The following is a 23,299-nucleotide window of genomic DNA, read 5'->3' as shown; positions in this document are numbered from 1 at the left end:
CCGGTCTCCCCGGCTGGGCAAGGGCCCCAAAGTCTCCCCCCCGCCCGGCTTCGGCGGTGCCACCAGGCCTCGGCGGCGGCTCCGCCACCACCTCGGCCGGCTTCCCCCACTGCCTCTTCCCCCCGCCTGGCTTCGGCGGCGCGGCCAGGCTTCAGCCATGGCTCCACCGCCACCTTGGCCGCGCCTTGGCCACTTCCCCCCACCGCCTCTTCCCCGGCTTCGCGGCAGCCGCTTCTGGCCTTTCCGTGGCCGGGGAATCAACCCCCAAACATGGCCGCCTGGTGTTGGCGGTTGTGTCTACCTCGGCGAGTTCTGGGCATGCGCTCTGCGCATGCCCAGAACAGCCGAGGGAGACACGGACGCATGCCAGGAATTTGACACGGGTGCACACTTAGCCTTTTATTATAGAGGATGAAGGTACTCTGGTATAAAGAGCAACTGTGGTTTCCTATGTGTTTGTAATGTTCTAGAATAACATCCTGAAACTGGGGAACATTTGAATTCCCTTGCAATTATTTACCATCTAGCCCACATGATTTAGTGACAAGGACTTTTTCTTTCAAATGCATGGAGCATGGAGCACTTTCACATGATGGCTGACGGCAAGCTAGTAAGTAGGGAATGTTTAAGCAAAATTTCAGGAGCTGGGAGTACGTGCTCCCAATGGGCCTGACATTTGCAGCTGCCCAAGTCTGGTTCCCAGGTTGTTTTACTGAGTCCTGCCCAACACATGTTTCTCTACCCACTGATCACCAAGAGTTGAGTTTAGGCAGAGAATCTCAGGCAAAAGGTGGATGGAACTCAGTAGCTGGTGAGAGAACTGAACTTGGGTGGATCCAGACATCACAGCTGTTTGGAATGTGTGCTTCTAGTTCCCAAAATGTTATCTAAATATTCTCTACTTACTGGCTTGCTGGCCTCTGGTCATGTGAAGCCGCCCATTATCTCCTTAGATAGTGGCCATATAGATCCATAAAGGAACAGACAGAGCTCAGCAGGCTCTGAGTAAGGAAATAGCTTTATCTATGGTCTCTGTAGTACAGTAATAGCATTTCAATTGTTGGGGGTATATTTGACACCTTAGCTAACATGGTAGACCAAGTCAGGTATCCATCCATCCATTCATCTATTTAGATTTTCTGATCTGATTCATTGTAAGGATCAAACTGTCATCAAGAAAGACAAGGTGTCATTTTCCTACTTACAATATCAACCACTGAAATAGTATGCAGAATTTAATAATTAGGGAGGCAGCTGCAATGTAGCACTTGCTTTGATGTGTAACACAACTACATATGACTTGGGAACATAGGAAACTGCCATATACTACAATGGTCTGCCATTGGTCTATCTAGCTCAGTATTGTCTTCACAGGGAACTTGAAACCTTCTGCTCTTCCCAGAGCGGCTTCATCCCCTGAGGGGAATATCTTGCAGTGCTCACACATCAAGTCTCCCATTCACATGCAACCAGGGCAGACCCTGCTTAAGGGGACAAGTCACGCTTGCTACCACAAGACTAGCTCTCAAATGAAATGAATAACACATGTTTACAAATCCACTTTTCATCGAATCATTACTTTATGGAGTTATATGGTTTCTTTATTTGGATTATGTTGGCTTTTCTTACATGGAGGGTTTTAATAAAGTTTTAAAAGCCTCAGTGAACACCAAACGGATGGTACTGATAGCACTTAAAGGCAAGTCATACTGTGAGGGTATCTGTTGAAGAACATGGTTACTCTGGCCACTAGTTGGAATCTTTGGATAAGCCAGACCTCCGTCAAGAACTAGCATTCTTAGGACTAACTAAAGAGTTCAGGGGTTTATTTTATTTTTGTAGATCCTTCTCTAAAATGTGTTTGGATGCTTTAAAACCCTGTTAACCACCCTGAACCTTAAGTTCTTACAGAAATCTAGCCTCTTGCCTAATCAACAGAAATATATCAAATGTTTTAGCTCTTCAGTTTTCAAAACAGATGGATGTGCAAGACGGCCTGTTTCCCCTCAGCCACAATACTTTTAGAAACTGAACAGCTAAAGTGTTTAGTATCTTGCTTTGTATTAGGTAGTAGTTTGGATTTGTGTAAAAATGCAAGGCTCAGTGTGGTCTATTTCATATATAGATAATAATGGGCTCAGCTTATCCTTTAACGTACACAAAGGTCGTTCACATGATCAAAATGGGGAGGGCTGGGGGGAAGGCAGGAGCCTACCTGCCCTCCCCCATATGACCAGAGCCCAAATAGGACTCCGCCATCCACGTGTCCAGATGAGTGGCATGATGGCGAGAAGTGCGGTGATCATGAGGCGGGGGAAGGAAGCCGGCCCACCAGATAACACACAATGCATTGTGTGAGTAGCGTGGTGCATTGGGAAATTTCCCTGCTGCTGGACTGCTCCTTCCCATGGCCTCTATGGTCAAGATGGTTGCTGGCACCTCAGGAGCAGCTGCCGGCAGCACAAGAATTCACATGCTCAGGCAGTGAGGTAGGAGGCACACATTCATCCACCCACATGACCAGCCCTATCTGGGATAGTCCTCTCCTACCCCGTAGGGCTAGTCATGTGAACAACCTTACCGTGTGTTCAGGTGTTATGTATCCATATACACTGTACACACTGGGTGCACACCAGCAATCTTTACCCCTAGCACTCTCAGTCACAGGGAGAGTCTCTGGTACAGACAAGCATGGTACTCATGGACAGCGAGAGTAGGGCTGCCAACTCTGACTGAAGCTAATCCTAGAGATTCATTCCTCCATCTCCCCCCCACCCCGCCCCAATAAAATTACCTGGAGTACTTTCAGTAATCATATTTTATTTCATTCATTCATTCATTCATTCATTCATAGACTGCCCCATCCAAAGGCTCTGGGTGGTGCACAGCAATCTAGAGATTGATGCCAGTTCCTAGGGACTTCAGGCCAGTCCTCAAGGGGTGGCAACCTCTGCGTTAGGATCAAAGCTACAGAACTCATTGGTGTAGGGGTAAGGCTGGATACATTGTACATGGTTATATAATGCCTGAACAGAGTTTAAGACTTGCTTTAAAGATAGATTCAGTCTGAGCCCATCTCTGAGCCCACTGAGTTTGATGCGGCTTACTTCTAAGTAAAGGCATAACTACACATTATGCATGACTGCTACCAACATATGTATCATTCTCTTATCTCACAGCTGTAGTGTGTGTGTGTGTGTGTGTGTGTGTGTGTGTGTGTGTGTGTGTGTAAGCCAAAAAAAAGGTCATCATATTTAGCGTTACCTACACCTGGTCCAATCCCACCCTGTTCTTAGGTAATGAACTTTCAGAGCACTTTGCAAATGGCTTCTAAAACATAAAGTTTGTCAGACCCAAGCTACTATTGAGTTTAAATGCTTTGTTTGGAAGTTAGGGTTAGGATAGGCCAAGCTGACCAGTAAAACACTGCCTCCTCTCTCTGTTTGTTTTAGAAGTTGCTGCTGAATCATGCCCAGGGAGAATCAAACTTTTACCACATCCTCATGACTGTATTTACTGTTATGATTCAACATATATGTAGGACTTGGTATTGCATTTCTGAAACCAAGATCCCTTGCAACAAGCTCAGATGTATATACCGAACCAGGTTGCAGCCAGATTGTTTCACTGGCAGACAGTGGACCATATAATCAGAACCTCCCCCATGGCAGGTCAGGAAACTGATCCTTATGGACTCTGGCTGACCCATACTGGCGGGTCAGCTAGAGAACCACCTGCAGCTGGAGAAAATGTTATTATGGGATTATGGCATAAGCACAGCTCTGATTTTATGTCCTGGATGATGTGGGTAATTCTTAAGGGACTGACCTGTGAATGTGTGAATGATTCTTTCTTGGACAGGGACTAGTTTTGGTGGCCCTTTGCTCCTTTCTAGTTTTGTCATCCAGTGAACTAAAATATTTGTAGCATAGCAGATCAATATCCAAGGATTCATAGTTCATTTTAAGATGTTGAAAGAAAAATATACGTGTAATCTTTCATTCTGATCTAGTTTGAAACAACTCTACAGTTTACGTTGCAGAAGTTCCTTTTTTCTCATGTATCATGCTTGTATTCTATCTAGTAATTTTTTATGTTGTGTTGTTGAGAAGTCTGTCCCAGAAGGGATCCTGTAGAGAATGTTTGTGGGGCGGGGAGTCTGAAGGGAAAAGGGCGGGAAAGAAGAAGGATAAAATGGAGTTATTTCTGAATAAACCTGTAGTTAAATGTACATCAGATTTCTTTGTGTCTATGAGGGAAGCAGCCATAAAACAATCACTTTGCATTCCCAAAGAGAAACCAAAGGATGTGTGATAGCAGGTTTCTGACATTTGGCTGGTTGAAGGTGGAAGATAGCGAAGTGGATAGATATCCGTTTGATGTCTCTGTCTGTTCCCAGTAACACAATAGCTAATTCCTGGGGCCTCTACCCTTTGAGTGTGTAAGAACCAGAGTCCTTGCATTTATCTGTGGCTTATCTGTCACCTACCACATTTGATATTTCCAGCCTCTGCTTTCAATTATCAGTCATCAGAAAGAGCACTCAGTAATTTCAAGAGGAAACTCCTGGAACCTTTGACCTGCTCTTGTCAGATAACCAAAAGTATTTACTGAAGATAAACTACCTTTTCATTGGGTTCAAGATGTAAACATGTGCACTTTGTTCTGTGTCAGCTTACAGTAACCTCTGTCACCCAGAGGTGGTTGGTACTGACTGATTTATTTTCCTGCTTCTTCAAAGTATATAGAGATTCACGTAAGCCACGTCCTTCTGTCAAATCATATGTAAAATTAATACGTATATACAATTGTCTTAAGAGGAGATTGTGACATTTGTGAGGTATTCAATGTCATATTCAGATTTTTATTTAAACGTAACAGATAGATCAGTACTGTGGCTTTACAAATATGACCAATATTTATTTACTGCTTTTCAACAAAAGTCCCCAAAGTGGTTTGCGTACATACATACATAAAATGGCTCCCCATCCCAAAGGGCTCACAATCTTAAAAAGAAACATAAAACACCAGAAACATAAGACACCAGCAAGAGCCACTGGGGGAATGCTGTGCAAGGGATGGATAGGGCAAATTGTTCTCCCCCCCTGCTAAATAAACAGAACCATCACTTTAAAAAGGTGCATCTTTTTTTCTTTGCACAGTTAGCAAGGAATAAAAGTAATAAAAGATGCAAGTGAGCACATATGAAGAATTCATGGGGGAGAGGTTTATGGCCAGGATGATGTGGCACAAGGGAAACGTTCTGGGACCAAACCCTGGATGCTGATGGATTGAAACCATTCCCTGCTCGGCTACAGCCATCTCTCTTGATTCGGGGATGGGGCCATAGCTCAGAGGTGGAGCATATGTTTGATATGCACAAAATCCTAGGTTCAGTCCTATGCACAAAAATCCTATGGTTTGATATGCACAAAATCCTAGGTTCAGAACAAGCAGTAATGTTGCAGTATACGCTATTTTGTCCTGAGGGCTGACAAAATATTACTTCAGTCAAGAAGTAATTCAAGTAATTACTTCAGTCAAGGAGGAAGTTTCTCTTCCTTGTCTTTCTCAGATGCCATCTTTGGTAATACATTTCAAGTTCAGCTGTAAATAATTCCAGCTTGTAAAACATAGCTAACCCAATTTCTTAATTATTTTGCAATGTATATTTTGCCAGATTGTTATTACTTTAAAATATGCATTCTTCTACTTTTCTGGATCTTCCTTCCATGCTCTGCCTTCTGAGAGGTTGGATGCAACTGCGAAGGGCTTCTCCTTTGGCCTCACGGCACTTGGCTTGTTGAGTGGTGTTTTACTGGAAGCGTGTTGTTGCTTTGACTGTTTGCCTAGTTCTCTGTTGTCTTCATTGTTTGTTTGTTTCGAAGCATATAGCGAATGCTGAATTAGCCACAGGATATGTATTTTTAACCCTTTGTTTTTGTTTTGTTTTCACAGTGGAAAGAGACAAAGATTTTTCCCCTCAACGACGACATTACAAAGAATTTAGATTTGACTTGACTCAGATTCCCCATGGAGAGGCTGTGACAGCAGCTGAATTCCGGATTTACAAGGATCGAAGTTACAGCCGATTTGAGAATGAAACCATTAAGATTAGCATTTATCAGATAATCAAGGAGTATCCAAACAGGTGCTTTTTTCCGCCCCTTACAGCCTTTCAAATTTTATCTTCATTTCCAGGGGAGAGAGTTTCTGAGCTCTTTCTAAGGGACACGATAGGTGTGAACATAATTTGTGAGATTGTATGTAAGATGTTGTTTCAACCCCACCACCGCACCCCCAATTTTCATGCAGAATGGGAAAGGCATGATTGAGAATCTAAATTTAGGATGGTGCAATAGAATTAGGAATTAGTGCACTCCAGCAAAACTGGGTCCTTAAAGTCAGAGCCCAAAGTATAACAGAGTAGAACATGTCAAAGCATCATAGGGATCAACCAACAATGATCAGAAAGAGGGCCCGCTCATGGCGGCGGGCAGGCAGGGAGTGCAAATGTACAAAAAAGGATGCAAGCGTACTTAATTTCCAAATGGCAATATGCTAAAATTGTCCTGATACACTCTGAACAACAAAGTGATTCTTCCATTAGGGTAGGATCTTATGTACCCCTTCAAAGGCTACAGTGCAAAATACTTGCTGACAGTTCAAAGATTGCTTTTAGATATCTTTATCCCACCCTTCCAGAACACTGCTGCTTGCGGAAGCTTACAGTAAAACAGAACAAGATACAAAACCCATAATAAAAATAATAAAACACAAACAAACATGATAAACATGGTAAAACCCAACACAACATGCTAGCAAGATTATAATTACAAGGAACTGGACAGTTGCATGGCACTATTTCCATTGGAAACAATGGAAGTGAAAGAAAGAGAAGGAAGTCAGAGAAGGAAGACCAAAGATAGGAAAGAAAACACAAACACATCTTTTTATCTTTTTCTCCCTCCCCCACTTTGAGCGTGGTGGTGTGGGTGGGGGAGAGAGAGAATGCCATTTTGGGACAGGAAGGGCTGGCTCAGGGTGGGGAAGATGGAAATGGGGAGGGGTGGTCATGGCCAAATGGTAAATCATATAATTTACAGAGATGCAAGTTTTGGGCAGTATAGAAACACTAAATGAATGAATGAATGAATGAATGAATGAATAAATGAATAAATGAATAAATAAATAAATAAAGCCTTGCCATACAGGTTGTTAATGGAAGTAGCACTGCATGACTGCCCAGAATCAGTTTTAAGTTGTTCTGCAGCTGCCCCATCACAAGGCACCAGGCACTCCCAACCTGTGGTACTCCAGAGGTTGCTGAACTACAACTCTCATCACCCCCAAGTGGTGATGATGGGAGTTGTAGTTCAGCAGCCTCTGGAGTGCCACAGGTTGGGAATGCCTGCACTATATTCCATGGGGGCTGTCTTTCTAGTTGTGCATTAGCTCCCTAATGCTGACATTCCGCTGTGCAGAATGTCAACCAGCTTCTCCTTGGACCAGCTTCCAGCTGAAAACCAACCCAACGTAACTATTTACCCCCCAAAGCAGCCATTTTGTTGGAACTCCACGTAGCTACTCTTTGTGGGGGTAAAGTACACCTCTTATTTTAAGGCCATCTCTTAATGACAGACTTGAAAGAACGTGTAGTTTGGCCTGCAGTTGAATGTGTGCAATTTGCCATAGCCATCTCACCAATTTCATTTTTGGAAGGCTAGTTTCTGACTTTGCAGAGCAAGGGCTGATTCACTTTTTGATCACAAAGGCTCCCTTTATTTAGGGGGCATGCCTCATCAGATTATTGGAGAATTATCCAGGAAGATTTTCACACGGGGCTTTTAAAGCCCTTTAACTGGCATCTCCTCTGGAATGGAGGGGCTGCCCTTACATATCAGCCAGGTTTACCCCGAAGTCTCTGCGAGTTATCAGGGAGCACTTCACACACAATTTGAGTTTTTCATTGTGCGTTAAGAGTATATCCCAATTTATTTCCGAGGGGGGGGGGAAATAACTTTTTGCAGATTTGTTTTTTAGGGACAACTTTGAGTTTACAGTAAAGCCTCCCAGTAAACACATGGTAAAGCCTGCTGTGTGTAAAAGTCCCAGATGCATGGGTGCAGTTATGCAAATATCTGGTTGAAGAAAGTCACAATTCACACTCATGAGAAGAGAAAGCATGCATGTAACAGAAACATGCAAAGAATGTGCATGTTGGAACCGTGTGGGGCAACCTGAAATGAAATGAAATGCAACAAGAAAAACTGGTACAGACATGCCCTCAGATAATAGGTGATGGCTATTCCAACAGGGTCAGTAAGTCAGCAGGAAGTCTGCATTAATTCAATCCCAGAAGTCTTAGCTCTGAGCCTTGTCTGACGAAGGGTCGATGCCATGCATGTCTGACTGATTTAGCAAGGGTGCTGAAGAATGAAAAATTGGTCTTACCTGTGAATTTTCCTTTAGGACCCCCTAGCTGGACAGATGTCCATTTTGCCCATCTTTGAGATTACATGGATCATATGGAACTTTGTTTTTATTCTTTAAGAAGAATTTTATTTTATTTTATTTTATTTTATTATTTTATTTTATTTTATTTTAGCAAATGGCATATGTGGGAACAGAACTAGTGACAAGCTGCCTCAGTGAGTGAGGGCTGAGTGAGACCTGAGGCCCATCACCACTTGCTTGCTTCTCAAACTGGCTCTCTTGGAAGATTAGTTGCTGACCAGGCTAATACAAAATGAGACAGTCTGCACAACTCCATCTTCTTATAAATGGACACACATAAAGAGTAATGAAGAATATTGGGGGGTAGAGGCTCTTCTATTGGAGGAGAACCAACTGTCCCTAGGCCAACAGGACACCTGCTATGATTGCTACAGCTTCTATAATCCTTTCCAATGTCTATCTGAGACAGTAGTAAAGCTACCTAGAAAACAAATTACGTTTATTATTACATTGATCTCCCACTCTTTAAGGAGGTCAAGAAGTACATGGATTCTTTTTAACATAGACCTTCCCTTCTGTGCCCCTCCAATACTTCCTGAGGGGCCTCATGTCATCCTCTTGTAAAGTGCTGGGTCCTGAAGTGTCTTCTCCGTTTCAGGTCACCCTGCTTTTTTCTCTGTGCTATTGTCCAGTGCCATTAGTTTCTCCTTGTCAGTTGGGTTTGTATCCTGCCTGCATTAACTGCTCTTTCCAGTCACCTGAGTTGTGGGACTGAGCACCTGATAATGGACTGCACAAAATATTTTTCCCGTTTCATGTGCTTTGATGATTTTTTTCTCCCTCAGTGATTTTTTTCTCCCTTTCTGGGAGAAGTTTTATTGTTTCTCCCTTCTAGGAGCCAACTGACATTCCTAACTGTAGGTTTCCTGGAGACTAATCAGGGCTCAAATGCCTCATATGGGGCCAGTTCAAACAATACCGGAGGCAGCACACGTGAAGAAGGAGGGGATGTGCCAAGAACGCATCCATCAGGACATCCTCCATGAACATCCTGACACCTAGTCCCTTGATCACTTTTCAGGGCAGTTCACTCGAATCCTCCTATACACATGCTCCAAGTACTTGATTAAACAAGTATTTGGAGTGCATGTTTTAGGGGCCATTTGGATGAACAGCTCCCACATGAGAACTAGGTACATGGCTAGGAGGGCATTTGGATGTCTGTGAAGGATCTTCCAAAGGATGCAGTCTCGGCATGCCCCTCCTTCTCCATGTGCGCTTTTTCTGGTATTGTTTGGACTGGCCTTGTGTTGAGAGATCCATGGTTGATCTCCAGGCTTATAAAAAGTTTTATGCAGACTAAGGTGGGTGTGGGCATGCAGATTTGATTACAGAAGTGGCACTGGGAAAAGAGGTGCTCAGTTCTTTCTTGGTGCCATTTTGGTGGGATCAAAATCACCTCAAGCTGCCTTCCCAGCTATGTGTGTGTGTGTGGGGGGGGGGGGGGGAATCTGGGGTCTTTTCTCTTGGAGCTAGGACCCTGGCAGCATCAGCTTTCAGCTGCAGTGTCTCATAGTGACTGGGGGGGTTGGGTCATGAAAAAAGTGCTAGACTCCTCCCCTCTTTATTCTTCCAGTGTTAGTCTCCATTTTATATCTCCAGAGATGTCTGTTTGTTTTGGTCTCCCTCTTCAGCCATGAGCTACAGCTGAAATTAAGCTGCAGGCTTTTTCACATTTGTTTGTAACCTTTTCTTTAAATAAATCTTTGTAATTCTTCAGTACTAAAGAACAGTCTCAAGACCTCTTGCTTTGCTGCTTTCCCACCAAACTAGTTTTGCTTTGCTATTTGGGGACTGAATTGCCATTCTTCCCCTACAAAAGGGTTATGAGGCACAGAAGCCAGTAAATAAAAGAGAAAAGCCATTGAAAATGGAGAGAGCACAAAGATTGCAGATCATTGAAAAGTTGCAAGGTCCCTAGTATGAGCTCTGGTCTTTCAAGATGGAGATGCTCCTCAAGAGTCATGGACGTGGCAGTGTTCTGCACACCCAACATCCTGCAGATGCAGGAAAGGAGCAGAAAGAATGGGACAGAGCAGACAAAAAGGAATCAGGAATGATTATGTGGGAAAACTCTGAAGGGATTATATAAAAAGAAGTCTTTGTGGTTTCCAAACTGTATATAGTAAGAAAACTGAGCAATAAAAGACTTAGAGAGGGAGAAAGTCTGTCTGGGCACATAAATGAAATTTAGGAATTTTTAGGCAACTGCAAGCTCAAGAAGTACATAAGAACATAAGAAAAGCCCTGTTGGATCAGGTTCAAGGCCCATCTAGTCCAGCATCCTATTTCACACAGTGGTCCACCAGATGCCGCTGGAAGCCTACAGGCAGGAGTTGAGGACATGCACTTTCCTGCTGTTACTCCCCTGCGATTGGTACAGAGGCATCCTGCCTTTGAGGCTGGAGGTGGCCTATAGCCCTCCGACTAGTAGCCGTTGAGAGACCTCTCCTCCATAAAGTTATCCAAACCCCTCTTAAAGCCATCCAGGTTGTTGGCTGTCACCACATCTTGTAGCAGAGAATTCCACAAGTTGATTATGCATTGTGTAAAAAAAATACTTCCATTTGCTGGTCCTAAATTTTGTGGCAATCAATTTCATGGGATGACCCCTGGTTCTAGTGTTATTGGAAAGAGAGGAGAATTTCTCTCTCTCCACTTTCTCCACACCATGCATGATTTTATAGACCTCTATCATGTCTCCCCGCAGTTCTCTTTTTTCTAAACTAAATAGTCCCAGGTGTTGTAGCCTTGCCTCATAAGAAAGGTGCTCTAGGCCCCTGATCATCTTGGATTTTAGATCTTGCTACAGAACCAATTCAAATATGCAGTGTAGCATACTTCAGTGAAAATGAAAAACCAACCACTAGTGAACTGTCAAACTTAGAGCCCAATTTTCAGTTGGAGAAAGAATCAAGGCAATATGACCAAAAGGAAGGATCCACTGTAAGTCTTACACCTGGCAGCAATTCAGCAGAAGAGAATACTGATGATGAACAAAGGGCGCAGCATTCAACATGACAAAATAAAGGAGTTCCACCTAAGAAACATTCCTACATTGCAAAGGGAGAAAGGTTTCCAGAACCAAGCACATAGAAAGAAACTTACCTGCAACTGAAGCATAAAACTGGAAGGAAGCTGTGAAAGAAGAAATTGAATCATAACAAAAATAACACAAAAATAGCACAAAAATAACACATTGCACAAAAATAACATAGAGCTATCTGAGGGAAGAAAGACTGTGGGGTGCAAGTGGATTTTTAAAATTAAGCAAAATGCAGGAAATGTCCAGCATTACAAAGCGAGACGAAGAATACAAAGGGATTCTTGAAAATATAAGGGGAAGATTATGACAAGGCATTTGCTCCCATTGTAAAACACACCTCAGTAAGGGCACTCCTAAGCTTTGCAGCAGCAAAGAAAACACAAGTGGATCACATAGATGTGAAAACTGCATTTCTTCATTGAGACATCAAAGAAGATATTTATATGGATTAGCCTCCAGGATTTGTGGAACCTGGTAAAGAAAAACCTGTATGTAAGCTGCAGAAAAGTATGGATGGACTAAAGCAGGATGCAAGAGCCTGGAGTATCAAATTAAACCAGTTACTAGTCAATGAGGGATTTACCCAAGGTAAAGGCTGACCCTAGCCTGTACTCAAGGCTCAAAGACAAGGTGGACCTATATACTTACTTTTGTTAATGATCTGATAATTTGTAATAAAAATAGAGAGGACTGCCTTGAAATAATAAAGCATTTGAACAGTGAGATAGAAGTAAAAGAACTTGGACCTGTTTCACACTATCTTGGGATACACACAGAGAGAGAAGAGGATGGAAGCTATTTGCTTAACTAAAAACAGGGGGGAAATAATAATTTGCTTTAGTATTTGAGACTTGCAGAGGCCAAAGAAACAAGTACACCTATGGAAACAGGTTACCTATAACAGAAGGAGGAGAGTGAACTTCTGCCAGACAACAGTGAATACAGGACAGCGACTGGAAAACTTTTATATGTAGCTATGATAACAAGACCAGATATAGCTGCATCTGTGGGAATCTTGAGTAAGCACACCCAGCAAAGATGACTGGACTGCGGTAAAGAGACTAGGCAGGTACCTAAAAAGGACAATCCATCTAAAATCAAAGTTGCCTGCTAGCAGTCATTCCAAATTAGTAGTTTATATGGATGCAGACTGGGCTGAGGATCAAACAGACCGGAAGTCAACCAGTGGCTATGTATTCTTTTATGGTGGTGGAGCAGTCAGTTGGCGTACGTAGCTGCAAGCAATCAATAGTTACTCTCATCTGCTGAGGCAGAATATGTATCTGCCACTCAAACATTTCAAGAGGTGGCATGGCTGCATAAGCTAATGTTGGATTTCAACATAGATGAACCAAAACCCATTGAGATGTTGAAGGATAATCAAAGCTGCATCCAAATCTCACAAATGGAGAAAATTAAATTGAGAACAAAACACATTGAAACAAAATATCATTATGTGCAGGATGCACAAGAAAAGGGACTTGTAAAATTGATGTATTGTCTAATTCAACAAATGATAGCAGATATGCTAATTAAGCCATTGCCCAGGGATCATTTCAAAACCTTGAGAGAGAACTTGGGACTTATAGACAGCAGTACAAGCTGATGAGAAGGAGTGTTGGAGCTAGGACTCTGGCAGCATCAGCTCTCAGCTGCAATGTCTCATAGTGACCATGGCAGGTTGGGTGGGGGTTAGGGTCATAGATAAAAATATTGGACTCCTCTCCTCTTTGTTCTTCCAGTGTTAGTCTCTATTTTGTGTCTCCAGAGATGTCCGTTTGTTTTGGTCTCTTCAGCCAAGAGCTACAGCTGAAATTAAGCTGCAGGCTTTTCCACATTCCTTTGTAACCTTTTCTTTATATAAATACTTGTCGTTCTTCAATACAAAAGAACTGTCTCAAGACCTCTTGCTTTGCTGCTTTCTCACCAAACTGGTTTTGCTCTGCTAATGGGAGCTGAACTGCCATTCTTCCCCTACATTTTCTTTATGGGTGGGAAAACAGCTTGGGGTGGGTAAATCTGATGACAAAAACTATTCATGGGGAAAGGTTTAAGCACCCCTAACCCAGGGCCACTGCTACAATCAAATTTGCAGATTCCTCAGTTTGTGTTTACTTAATTCAGGAGACAGACCACAGATTTTTTGGCATCACATATAGCTTGAACTACACTGAGATGGTAAACCTGTGTCTGGGCTGTACCAATGTAAGAGGTCTCGCAGGACAGAATGCTTCTCCATACAAAAACTCCCTGCACATAAACAACTAGTATATCAGAGAAAAGGTTAAGCTTCTTGGCATGTTTCTGCATGGGGCTTCTTTATATGCAGGGACATTCAGTGATGTGAGTTCCTACCTGCAGTGGCCAGACAGATACAGATTTTGCCTCTCAGTGAGAACTAGACATCAGACACTACAAGAGGACATGCTCAGAACTACAGCAGGTGTGCCAGCCTGTTGCAATAAATAGTGCTCTGGCGATTATTAGTGGGGAAATAACTTGCCTAGGGAGCAAGAGGTTGCTGGTTCAAATCCCCACTGGTATGTTTCCCAGACTATGGGAAACACCTATATCGGGCAGCACTGATATAGGAAGACATTGAAAGGCAACATCTCATACTGCGTGGAAGGTGGCAATGGTAAACCCTCCTGTATTCTATCAAAGACAACCACAGGACTCTGTGGTCTCCAGGAGTCGACACCGACTCAATGGCACAACTTTACCTTTACCTTTAGGGGCTGTTAGGCCTTTTGTTGACCCCGGGATGCAGTTTAAAATCAACACTTAATGCTTATTCTCCTGTACCTCTCTTCATAGTGTGCAGTTTCATTTAAGCCCTGAGACAAGTCTGTGTAACCCCAACATATCCTCACATAGCCTGGCACATTTGAAAAATAGGATATAGATTTGGATTCAAAACAGAGCAGTAGATCCTAATGCCAGCATGTCTGTTTTCAGCCTCTACCTGGAGTCTTTTTCTCCTAGTGGTTGGAAGGTTGAACAACCCATCTGTTGTACTGCTGTCCAGTGAGGGTGCCAGAAAGAAAATTCACAGGTATCCAATTTTCCAATTTCATCATGTAAATGATTAGTTAAGTTAACCATTATGGATGGGCAAATGTAGGGATTACATGCACAATTTAAATGACCAGTTTTGAAAAATACACGTTGCTCTGAAATATGACTTCGACAAGCCAAGTTTTATTTAACGACAACAAGGGATATACTATACGACTCAACTTTATTTATTTTTACAGAACCAAGAGCTACATTTACTTTCTTAATCTATGTACTGTGTAGGACTGTTGTATGTGAGTGGGATAGCTTTGGGGCATAATAAGCCATGAATGAACTTTAAGATGAGATCTGCCACATCCATGCTCCTCACCATAAGTAATCTTTAGTGCAAATATTGCATTAGTAAGAAGTGGGTAAAGTGATAATCTTGGGTATGGTGTTTCTAGAAACATCTAAACTACTGACCAAGTTTAGAAAAAAATATATATTGTGTGTGTGCCTAGATAAATTGGCTGATTTTCAATGTGGTTTTTATAGGGCCCCACAGTAAACCAAAGAAATATATAGCTTTTCTCCTAATAATTATACGGGGGAAAATCCTAAAATACCATTGGCATGTTCCATACCCTGATGTTTCCTCATTTGTTTCTATGAAAGGAAAACCTTCACATGCACACAGGAATTCTCCATTGCGTGTATGGATTTTTAAAAATATATATAGCTCATAGAAGTGAATTGGTATATGGAACTCTGAGCATATCAGAGCCACTAGAATGCAACTAATAGGCAGAACCAAGAAAATGTTTCAGGTGTTCCAACAACATGATAAAGTTGCCTCACTAAGGCCAATGTAAAATTGCCTTTGGAAGTCAAATTGAAGTACTCTGGTTAGACTGGTGTGCAGACCACAGCTTTAGAGTACTTCCAGGCTAGGCATTCACTCTGGAATTGACACTTTTTGTTCACATTTTGAATTGCCTTAATGCCCATTTCTTTTCCCCAGAAGAAAGCTTTGATTTTAAAAGGCCCACCCAGAGACCTTTTTGTATGGGGTGGTATATAAAAGAAAGAAAGAAAGGCATGCTTATTTCATCTCCTTTTGTTTTATTTTTTTTAATGATGGAAAATGTAGCACTACTTCACTGTTAAAAGCGAATATTAAAAAACATGGCAGGAATAAATAATTAAGGCCACCCCCCACCCCACCCCCCCACACAAAGCAGAGGCTACTCCTTATTCAGCGAGCAGGAGGGAAAAGTGCTGAACAGCCTCTGATGAGCCTCATGAATAAACTCGCTCAACTGGTTAAAATGTGTTTTGGTTTTTTTTGAAGGAGGGAGGCTTTCATTTCTCATTGTTTTTTCTTTTCTTTTTAAAATATGAATTCCACCCACAGTGGAATAGCACTATTCTGCTACTAAAAAAGAAAAGATGATGATGATGAAGAAGAAGATGAAGATGATGATCATGATCATCCTTTCCCCTGGGAAAGAAGTAGCCTTCCCCCTGGGGGAAAAGGAGATATTAGAGTGATGACATTAGAGTGATGGCTATAGCTCAATGGAATAATACCTGCTCTACATAGAGAAGGTGCCAGTTTTGATCCCCATCATCTCCAGCTATTCAGCACAAAACCGCCCCGGTGGGAACCCCCCCCCCGCCCATTGCTGATTAAGGAAGCAAACAAATTGGCTGAATCTTAAAAGAAAATTGTAGTTGACCTTGGATTCTTGACATTTACTTCTGAGTAAACATCATAGGAGGATCTTGATCATGGGGTAGGACCAGTATTCCCTCAAATAGGGATTCCCATATGTTGTTCACTACAATGCCCCCAATCCCCAAGCAAAACCCAATGCAGCTGGGGAATCTGGGAATTGTAATCAATAACATTTGGGAATCCCTGTTAGAGGGAAGGCTGGGTAGGACATTAGTGGGCAATAAAGCACTAAACTGAGTGCTGTGTGGAACCACCATTTTGATTCATCTGAATGCAAAAAAGCCATGCCTCAGCACCAAGGGTGTAACTAGGGGAGAGGGGGCCTGTGTTCATCCCTCTCTCTGGAAGCCCCCCAGAGTGAGGGAGATAATGAAGAAAATAGGGAGGGGTGGAGCTGGAGGGCCCTCAAGAGCTGGGGGCCCAGGTTCTTTGAACCCTTTTGCTCAACTATAGCTACACCCCTGCTCAGCACTACTAGGAGGTTCTAGTGCAGAAGCATTTGGCACACTCAGTTACCAAAAGAAATATCAGGGATGCCTGCACCCATTTTCTGCATTACTGCTGCAAAACGAGCACAAGTGGTTTAACTGTCAGGTCACTGTCAGAAGCCAAGTTACATTCAGGACGTAATAATGGCAGTTAATTCCTGCTTAATTGTGTCTTCTTTCTATTCTTTAAACTAGGGATGCAGACCTGTTCCTCTTAGACACGAGAAGGGCTCGTGCATTGGATATTGGCTGGCTTGTGTTTGACATCACTGTGACCAGCAATCACTGGGTGATTAATCCACAGAATAATTTAGGATTGCAGCTTTGTGCGGAGATGGCAGATGGTAAGCAACCTATGCATTGCACTTTAAAAATAGATGCTTTTGCTGATGATGTCATACCATTGAGACACTGAGTGCTGAATGACATGCTACATTCCCAAATACAAAGACCTTCATTCATTCATTCATTCATTCATTCTTATATACCGCCCTTCCTAACATGGCTCAGGGCAGTTTACATTAAAAATAAATAAAAACACATAACAAAATTTAAAAAACCCATGTAAAAGCAGATTAAAATTAAAATTAAAACCAGATATCATGAAAAGCCAGGCTAAAAAGATGGGTCTTTAAGGCTCTCCTGAAGGCCTCCAAGGAAGATAATCCTCCCCTATCCATGGTGAGCATGTTCCATATCCTAGGAGGCGACAACTGAGAAGGCCTGATCCCAGGTCTATCAACAGGACCACAATGGCTCCACAAGGCATCTGTAACATATGTGGCACCACTTGTTGTGCACTGTATCCCTTGTCTTTGTGCCAGAGCAGAACATTCTTGACAGTGGCTGACAATGGTATTATGAAGCCACTTCAGATTGTGACATAATTTAGATCCCAAGTTGGTAGTTTGGTTGGAGGGCCATTCTGAGGAAGTGAAATGCCCCAACCTGCATCTAATGCTATTGCATTATTTTTACTCGCATTTATTTCTTAATTAAAATAGCCAAGGGAGGGAGTGATCAGAATTGAGACCATGGTTATTGGGGAAGGGAAATTTAACCCTTTCCTCCTGTGCTCAGCAAAACAAAACAAACCTCTGGAACTCCCATAAACTCCAGAGGGGGCGTTTACTTCCAGACTGCAGAGCAAGGAGAAAGAATTGGATGCCCCTTCCCATGTGCTGATCCTGATCAGCCCCCCTTTTAAACTACTCTTTTAATAAAATGCAGGCAAAAATGATGTGTTCAACATTATTTCCGGCTTGACCTATGATCACCTGCTAGCCTTTAATGAGATGGTAACAAAACCAGGTGATTACTTACACCACATCCACACAACCTAAATTTTGACATAAAATCAAAATCACCACCATTTGATTGTGAGAACTGGGCCTTCAGTCTTGTTGAATTAAAATGAATTCCTCATGGATTTCATTGACTATAAATCTTTGGCTTTTAATGTGTGGCTCTTAACTATAAATCCTTTGTTATACTAGCAGTGGGGGGGAAATAACTGGTATAAAATAACAATATATTGAAAACAACTATGGGAAAATGTCTGGTTGATATAGTTCATGTTTCCCCCCTTGATAATGCTGAAAAAGTACAAAAGGCCACATGATGTTGGAGTCTATTCCCCCCACCCCCGAAAATGATATTTGGTATCATAGGCATCATTTTTGTATGAAATGTAGCTGATTTTTCTGCTAAAACCACATTTTATATTGAATTGTAGGTCTAAAGAGCAACATAGCACATATGGAAGCTGTCAACATATAATTTACAGTTTCCCTGGGGCTGCAGTAAATTAAGAAAGGCTCATGTTTTTAAATTCTCTTTTCTAATATCTGCATATATCTTTGCAATGCTCCACTGGGCCCCCTTGCAGTATACAGTTTACATTCTAGACCTTTGATGGCTGAAAGCATTTGTGGTGTTATAGGAGAGATGATCATTTTCACACTAATGCAATAGGTGAATAGATTAATTCCAATAAGATATATGCAGATGCAGAAACCATCTGAAAAACAGCATCTTCTGTTTCCCCCCCACATGTACATAGTACATCCCTTAAGACTTTAGAAATATTTCCATTATATCAACACCTCTGTTTTTTAACACATCCAATTTTTAAAAAATTGAAGTCTGCTCTGATGGCACATATTTTGGTGTGTGGGTGTGTGTGACGTGCATGTAAGGTGGGGGGGGAACCCTCAGCATGTTTCCTCCTAAATGGCATATGTAGAAGGAACTGTATTTAAATAGTATATTGCTTATTAATACTAGGGCTACATGCTTTAAGTGGTAAATCAGTTAACTAGAGGAAGCTGTCTTATGTGGAGTTGACCATTGGTCACAGTACAGTATTCTCTTCAATGATTGGCAGTGAGTTCTCCAAGGTTTCAGGCACGAGACTTTCCCAGTCCTACTTGGAAATGTCAGGGACTGAACCCAGACCTTCTGCATGCAAAGCACATGCTCTATCACCAAGCTGTGGTCCTGTCTCTTAAAACGTTGCTCGATTGGTGGCATCCAAGTTTCGTTGGTGGTGGTAAGGGCCAAACTAGACAAGATAACAAAGATCTGTGCTGTCGCTTTAAGTATTTGTAAAAAGCCATGGAAAGGGATCAGATTCAGATCTGAACTATGGTGTTTTTTGTGGGGGTGCCCCCCCCGCTGTTATCTCAATGAGCCTTGTTAGATATGTTTGAATAGTTTTTCTGTGAAAATACCACACAAGGAGGCTGTTCTCACAAGCAGCCTAGCCTAGGGCAGACTCACCTGGGCTGGGCTGCTCGCGTGGAGTGCCGGGATCCGCGTGGATCCCTACAATCCCACCTAGCCTAACCCCACTCCCAAGCCCGGCTCCCTTAATCCAGCTGCCTAGCTGTGTTCCTCCTCAGCTCTATAGAGACACAGAGACGGGTGTCTAGAGTGCCCGTCTGACGCGGGAATCCCCCAAGGCACCATGATCACTGTGTGATACCTGGTGGGATATGCGGAAGCCAGGAAAACGAGTCTTCTGCCTCTGTCGCTCCACTCTGCTCCTGACAGCATGGGCCTTTTGGTGCATGGCTAGCATGCAAAAAGGATCCAGAGCACTCATCTGGGGGGAAGGTGAGTTCAACCAGCTTCTCCCCCCGCCCACACACACACCTACCGCCCCACCCGTCCAGTCATGTGAACAATCTCAAGATTTTACAAGCCTCCTGCCTGCTTTTGTCCTGTTATGGAAAACATCCATATGTTTGTTGGAGATGAACTTCCAGTGCATGGACCTTTTGCACCAACTGTCCTAATGACCACTAGGGGCATTGGGAGTAGAGACAGTGAGTCAGGGTCTCCCTATCTGTCCCTACTCTAAGACCCTTGAACTGACTCTGCAGCACTTCCTGTGCTGAGCCACAATCCTTCCTTTCCTCCTAGAGAGCAGATGGAAACATCTCTCTCTCTCCTTACCTATCCACTATGTAGTCCTTTAGATTAGAGATAGGTCTTTCCTATCCAAGTGTATTTAACCAATAAATATTTAGTGTTTAGTCATACAAGGATCTCCATGTGTTTTCTTTAAATAGCTGTAATATCCAAACCATCCTCTGCTACCTACTCTGTAACTGGAGTGTGTGCTCATTCCTTAGCGCTCTGCTGTTTTACCTATTGTGGGTAAGAATCAACAACCTCTAACAATGTTTGATAGCTTGGGGGTGGTATTGGTGGTATTGGTCCCAGTCCTAATTCCACACAACCAGTGGTTGTTTTCTTACAAAATATTTAAAAGAGGGTAGATCACAGTGATTTCGTGAAGTAAATATGAGAGATTCACAGTGCAAATTGTCCACAAATCATGATAATTGCCAGAGGGAATACTGTTATAATGACATTTATTTATCTCTTATATTTTGATGTCTTTGTCTTAAACTTAGTGTGTGAACTCACCCTGCAGTGATTTAAAAACAAAGTACCACCTTAAGGTATTTGTGAATGGTCCTGTCTGGCGTCTATGCCTTGTTCTGTTTGTTTTATTTTGTTTCCACATTGACTATTTATGTTAGCCATATCTTCCATCTTCCTGCGCTTGAGTCATTAATCTTCCATTTGCAATAGGTATTAAAATGCTGGTGTGTTTCCCGCCACCCACCCTTTGGAGCCTATTAACAGTAGCCCACCAAGTTTGCATAGTATATTTCCCATTTATTATAAATAGCAATTTCTCTCTCCAGCTTTGCTGAACTAATGTCTGTATATAAAACAGATTGTAAACTTTTTGGGACATGGCCCAGATGCTGGTCACTCTTGATGTACAGCACAGAACACAACTCCAATACTTCAATAGAACAAAATAATAACAACAACAGACTGACTACAAACAAAGGCATGACAAGGTAGCAGGGATGATACACTGGAACATCTGCAAAAAATACAAGCTACCTGTAGCCAAAAATTGGGGACCATAAAATTGAAAAAGTTGTAGAAAATGAAGATGCAAAAATATTATGGGACTTCCGACTACAAACAGACAAACATCTGCCACACAATACACCAGATATAACTGTAGTTGAGAAGAAAGAAAAGCAAGTTAAAATAATCGACATAGCAATACCAGGGGATAGCAGAATAGAAGAAAAAGAAATAGAAAAAATCACCAAATACAAAGATCTACAAATTGAAATTGAAAGGCTGTGGCAGAAAAAGACCCAAATTAATCCCAGTGGTAATTGGCGCCCTGGGTGCAGTTCCAAAAGACCTTGAAGAGCCCCTCACATACCGTAGGGGCCACAGAAATCACCATCAGCCAATTACAAAAAGCAGCTTTACTGGGAACAGCCTATATTCTGCAACAATATCTATAATGACAGCAACAACATTGATAATAAAATTCAGCCATCCCAGGTCCTTGGGAAGGACTTGATGTCTGGATAAAACAAACCAGTCAATAACACCTGTCTGACTGTGTAAATAAATAAATAAAAATAAAAATAATAGAAATTCCTGGCCTAATCATTAAATGTGAATGTTTCAGTGTGGTCAGTGGAAGGTTGCACTAGAAGTATTTCAGATATGAAAACGGGTACATTTGTTTGAAAAATTACTGCCCTTTTTGCTCCTTTAATGAGTGCATTTGTTATGAAACCCATTTCCTTTTTATACTATCATCTTTTTGAAACTATTCAAATTGAGCCAAATTGGAATTAAAAAAATAAGACTCCTACACACTATTCACAGTTGAAGTGTATTAAATCTGAATGGTAGGTCAAAGTATTTCAAGAGCACATTTTCTAGAAGGATTACAACATTTTTCTCTTTTAAAGAACATATCATGCTGTACTGAAAGAATGTGTAAACCATTCTTCTGAAATATTCATAAATCTTTCAAGGGGCCTGCCTTAAAGTGCTTTCCAGATATCATTTTCAACATGTACTGATAAACCACAAAGCAACTCTGTCAAATTAATTCTACTAATTCTGACTTCAGCCACGAGAGGGGAAAATATTAAAAATATGGCTAAAGCTTTAGCAATGAATATCTCAAGTCTTCCAGTTTAGTGCAAATCGGGTGAATTCTAAAGGCAAATTCATACACAAACTACATTCCATGGGTAGTAGTCATGGTAGCTCCCCTCCCATATAGAATGCACATTGTAAAGAGGTGCACATGCACATACCCCTCACCCACATGACCTGGGAGTTATTTGCACATGGCTACATGTTTTGGGGTAAATTTTGAGTGAAGTCACTTCAAACTACACTCGCAGCATTGAGGGAAGCAGCCCCTTCCCTCTGCTCTTGGGTTTTGTTTTGAAACAAGTTCACATGGCATGCGTCGGTGTTTTCCTTCTAGCCAATGGGGGTGGGGAAGAGAGCGAGCTTCCTAAAGAGCGATATCTGCATTTCTAAAGAGAGCATCACTCTTATCATGCTAATGAATCTATGCCAGTGCCTCTCCCTATTTGCTCTGGCTTTTTCAGATGCTGCTGGAAGCCTACAGGCAGGAGTTGCAAGTTGTCCTCATCACTCCAGAGGTAGCATGCTGAAATTGGACCCATGGCCCTGACAGCTTAGTTCAGGGGCTCTGTTTCTGGAGTTGTCCTCCAGAAGCAGCCAACTCAAAGGAGGGAGGGGGAAGAGAGAGAGTTGCTTATGACCCCCTTTCCAGGATCATGCCAGCCACCAGAGCAACGCCTGATCCCTTTGATGGGCATAAACCTTTGTCTCTGTTTTCTGTCAGAACTAGAAAATTAGGGCCTGCTTTATTTAGGATGCTGCTTTAGCTGCAGTGCAAATGTGTCATTAAATATAACATGGCTCCTTAAGAGTGCCTGCTTGGCTGGGGCATGCAAACAGCCATATTGCTCAAGCCCTGTTAATTTCTGTGAGAACCTGTGTTAATGCATCAATGAAAACTGTACTTGGAGCAACCACAGAATTATGAAGGTTTGAACAGCATGTCAGTTGAGCTATTTTATAATCCCTGAAGAAAGCTTTAGAGGTTGATGTGGGGAGTTTTCATTG

The 23,299-nt window shown here is 42.2% G+C and overlaps 1 protein-coding gene across 1 annotated transcript in view; it reads left to right on the top strand.

Annotated features, from left to right (window-relative positions):
• The window catches only part of BMP5 (bone morphogenetic protein 5), an 81,449-nt gene that overhangs the window by 28,729 nt on the left and 29,421 nt on the right, over window positions 1-23,299 (top strand). The window contains exons 2-3 of the mRNA XM_053284491.1: window positions 5,959-6,151; window positions 16,985-17,133. Coding sequence (XP_053140466.1) covers window positions 5,959-6,151; window positions 16,985-17,133 — 342 coding nt within the window. The remainder of the gene's footprint in view (window positions 1-5,958; window positions 6,152-16,984; window positions 17,134-23,299) is intronic.

This window comes from Hemicordylus capensis, chromosome 1, assembly GCF_027244095.1.
Source record: "Hemicordylus capensis ecotype Gifberg chromosome 1, rHemCap1.1.pri, whole genome shotgun sequence".
Classification (NCBI taxonomy): domain Eukaryota; kingdom Metazoa; phylum Chordata; class Lepidosauria; order Squamata; family Cordylidae; genus Hemicordylus; species Hemicordylus capensis.
This window is presented reverse-complemented; position numbering and strand designations above follow the sequence as displayed.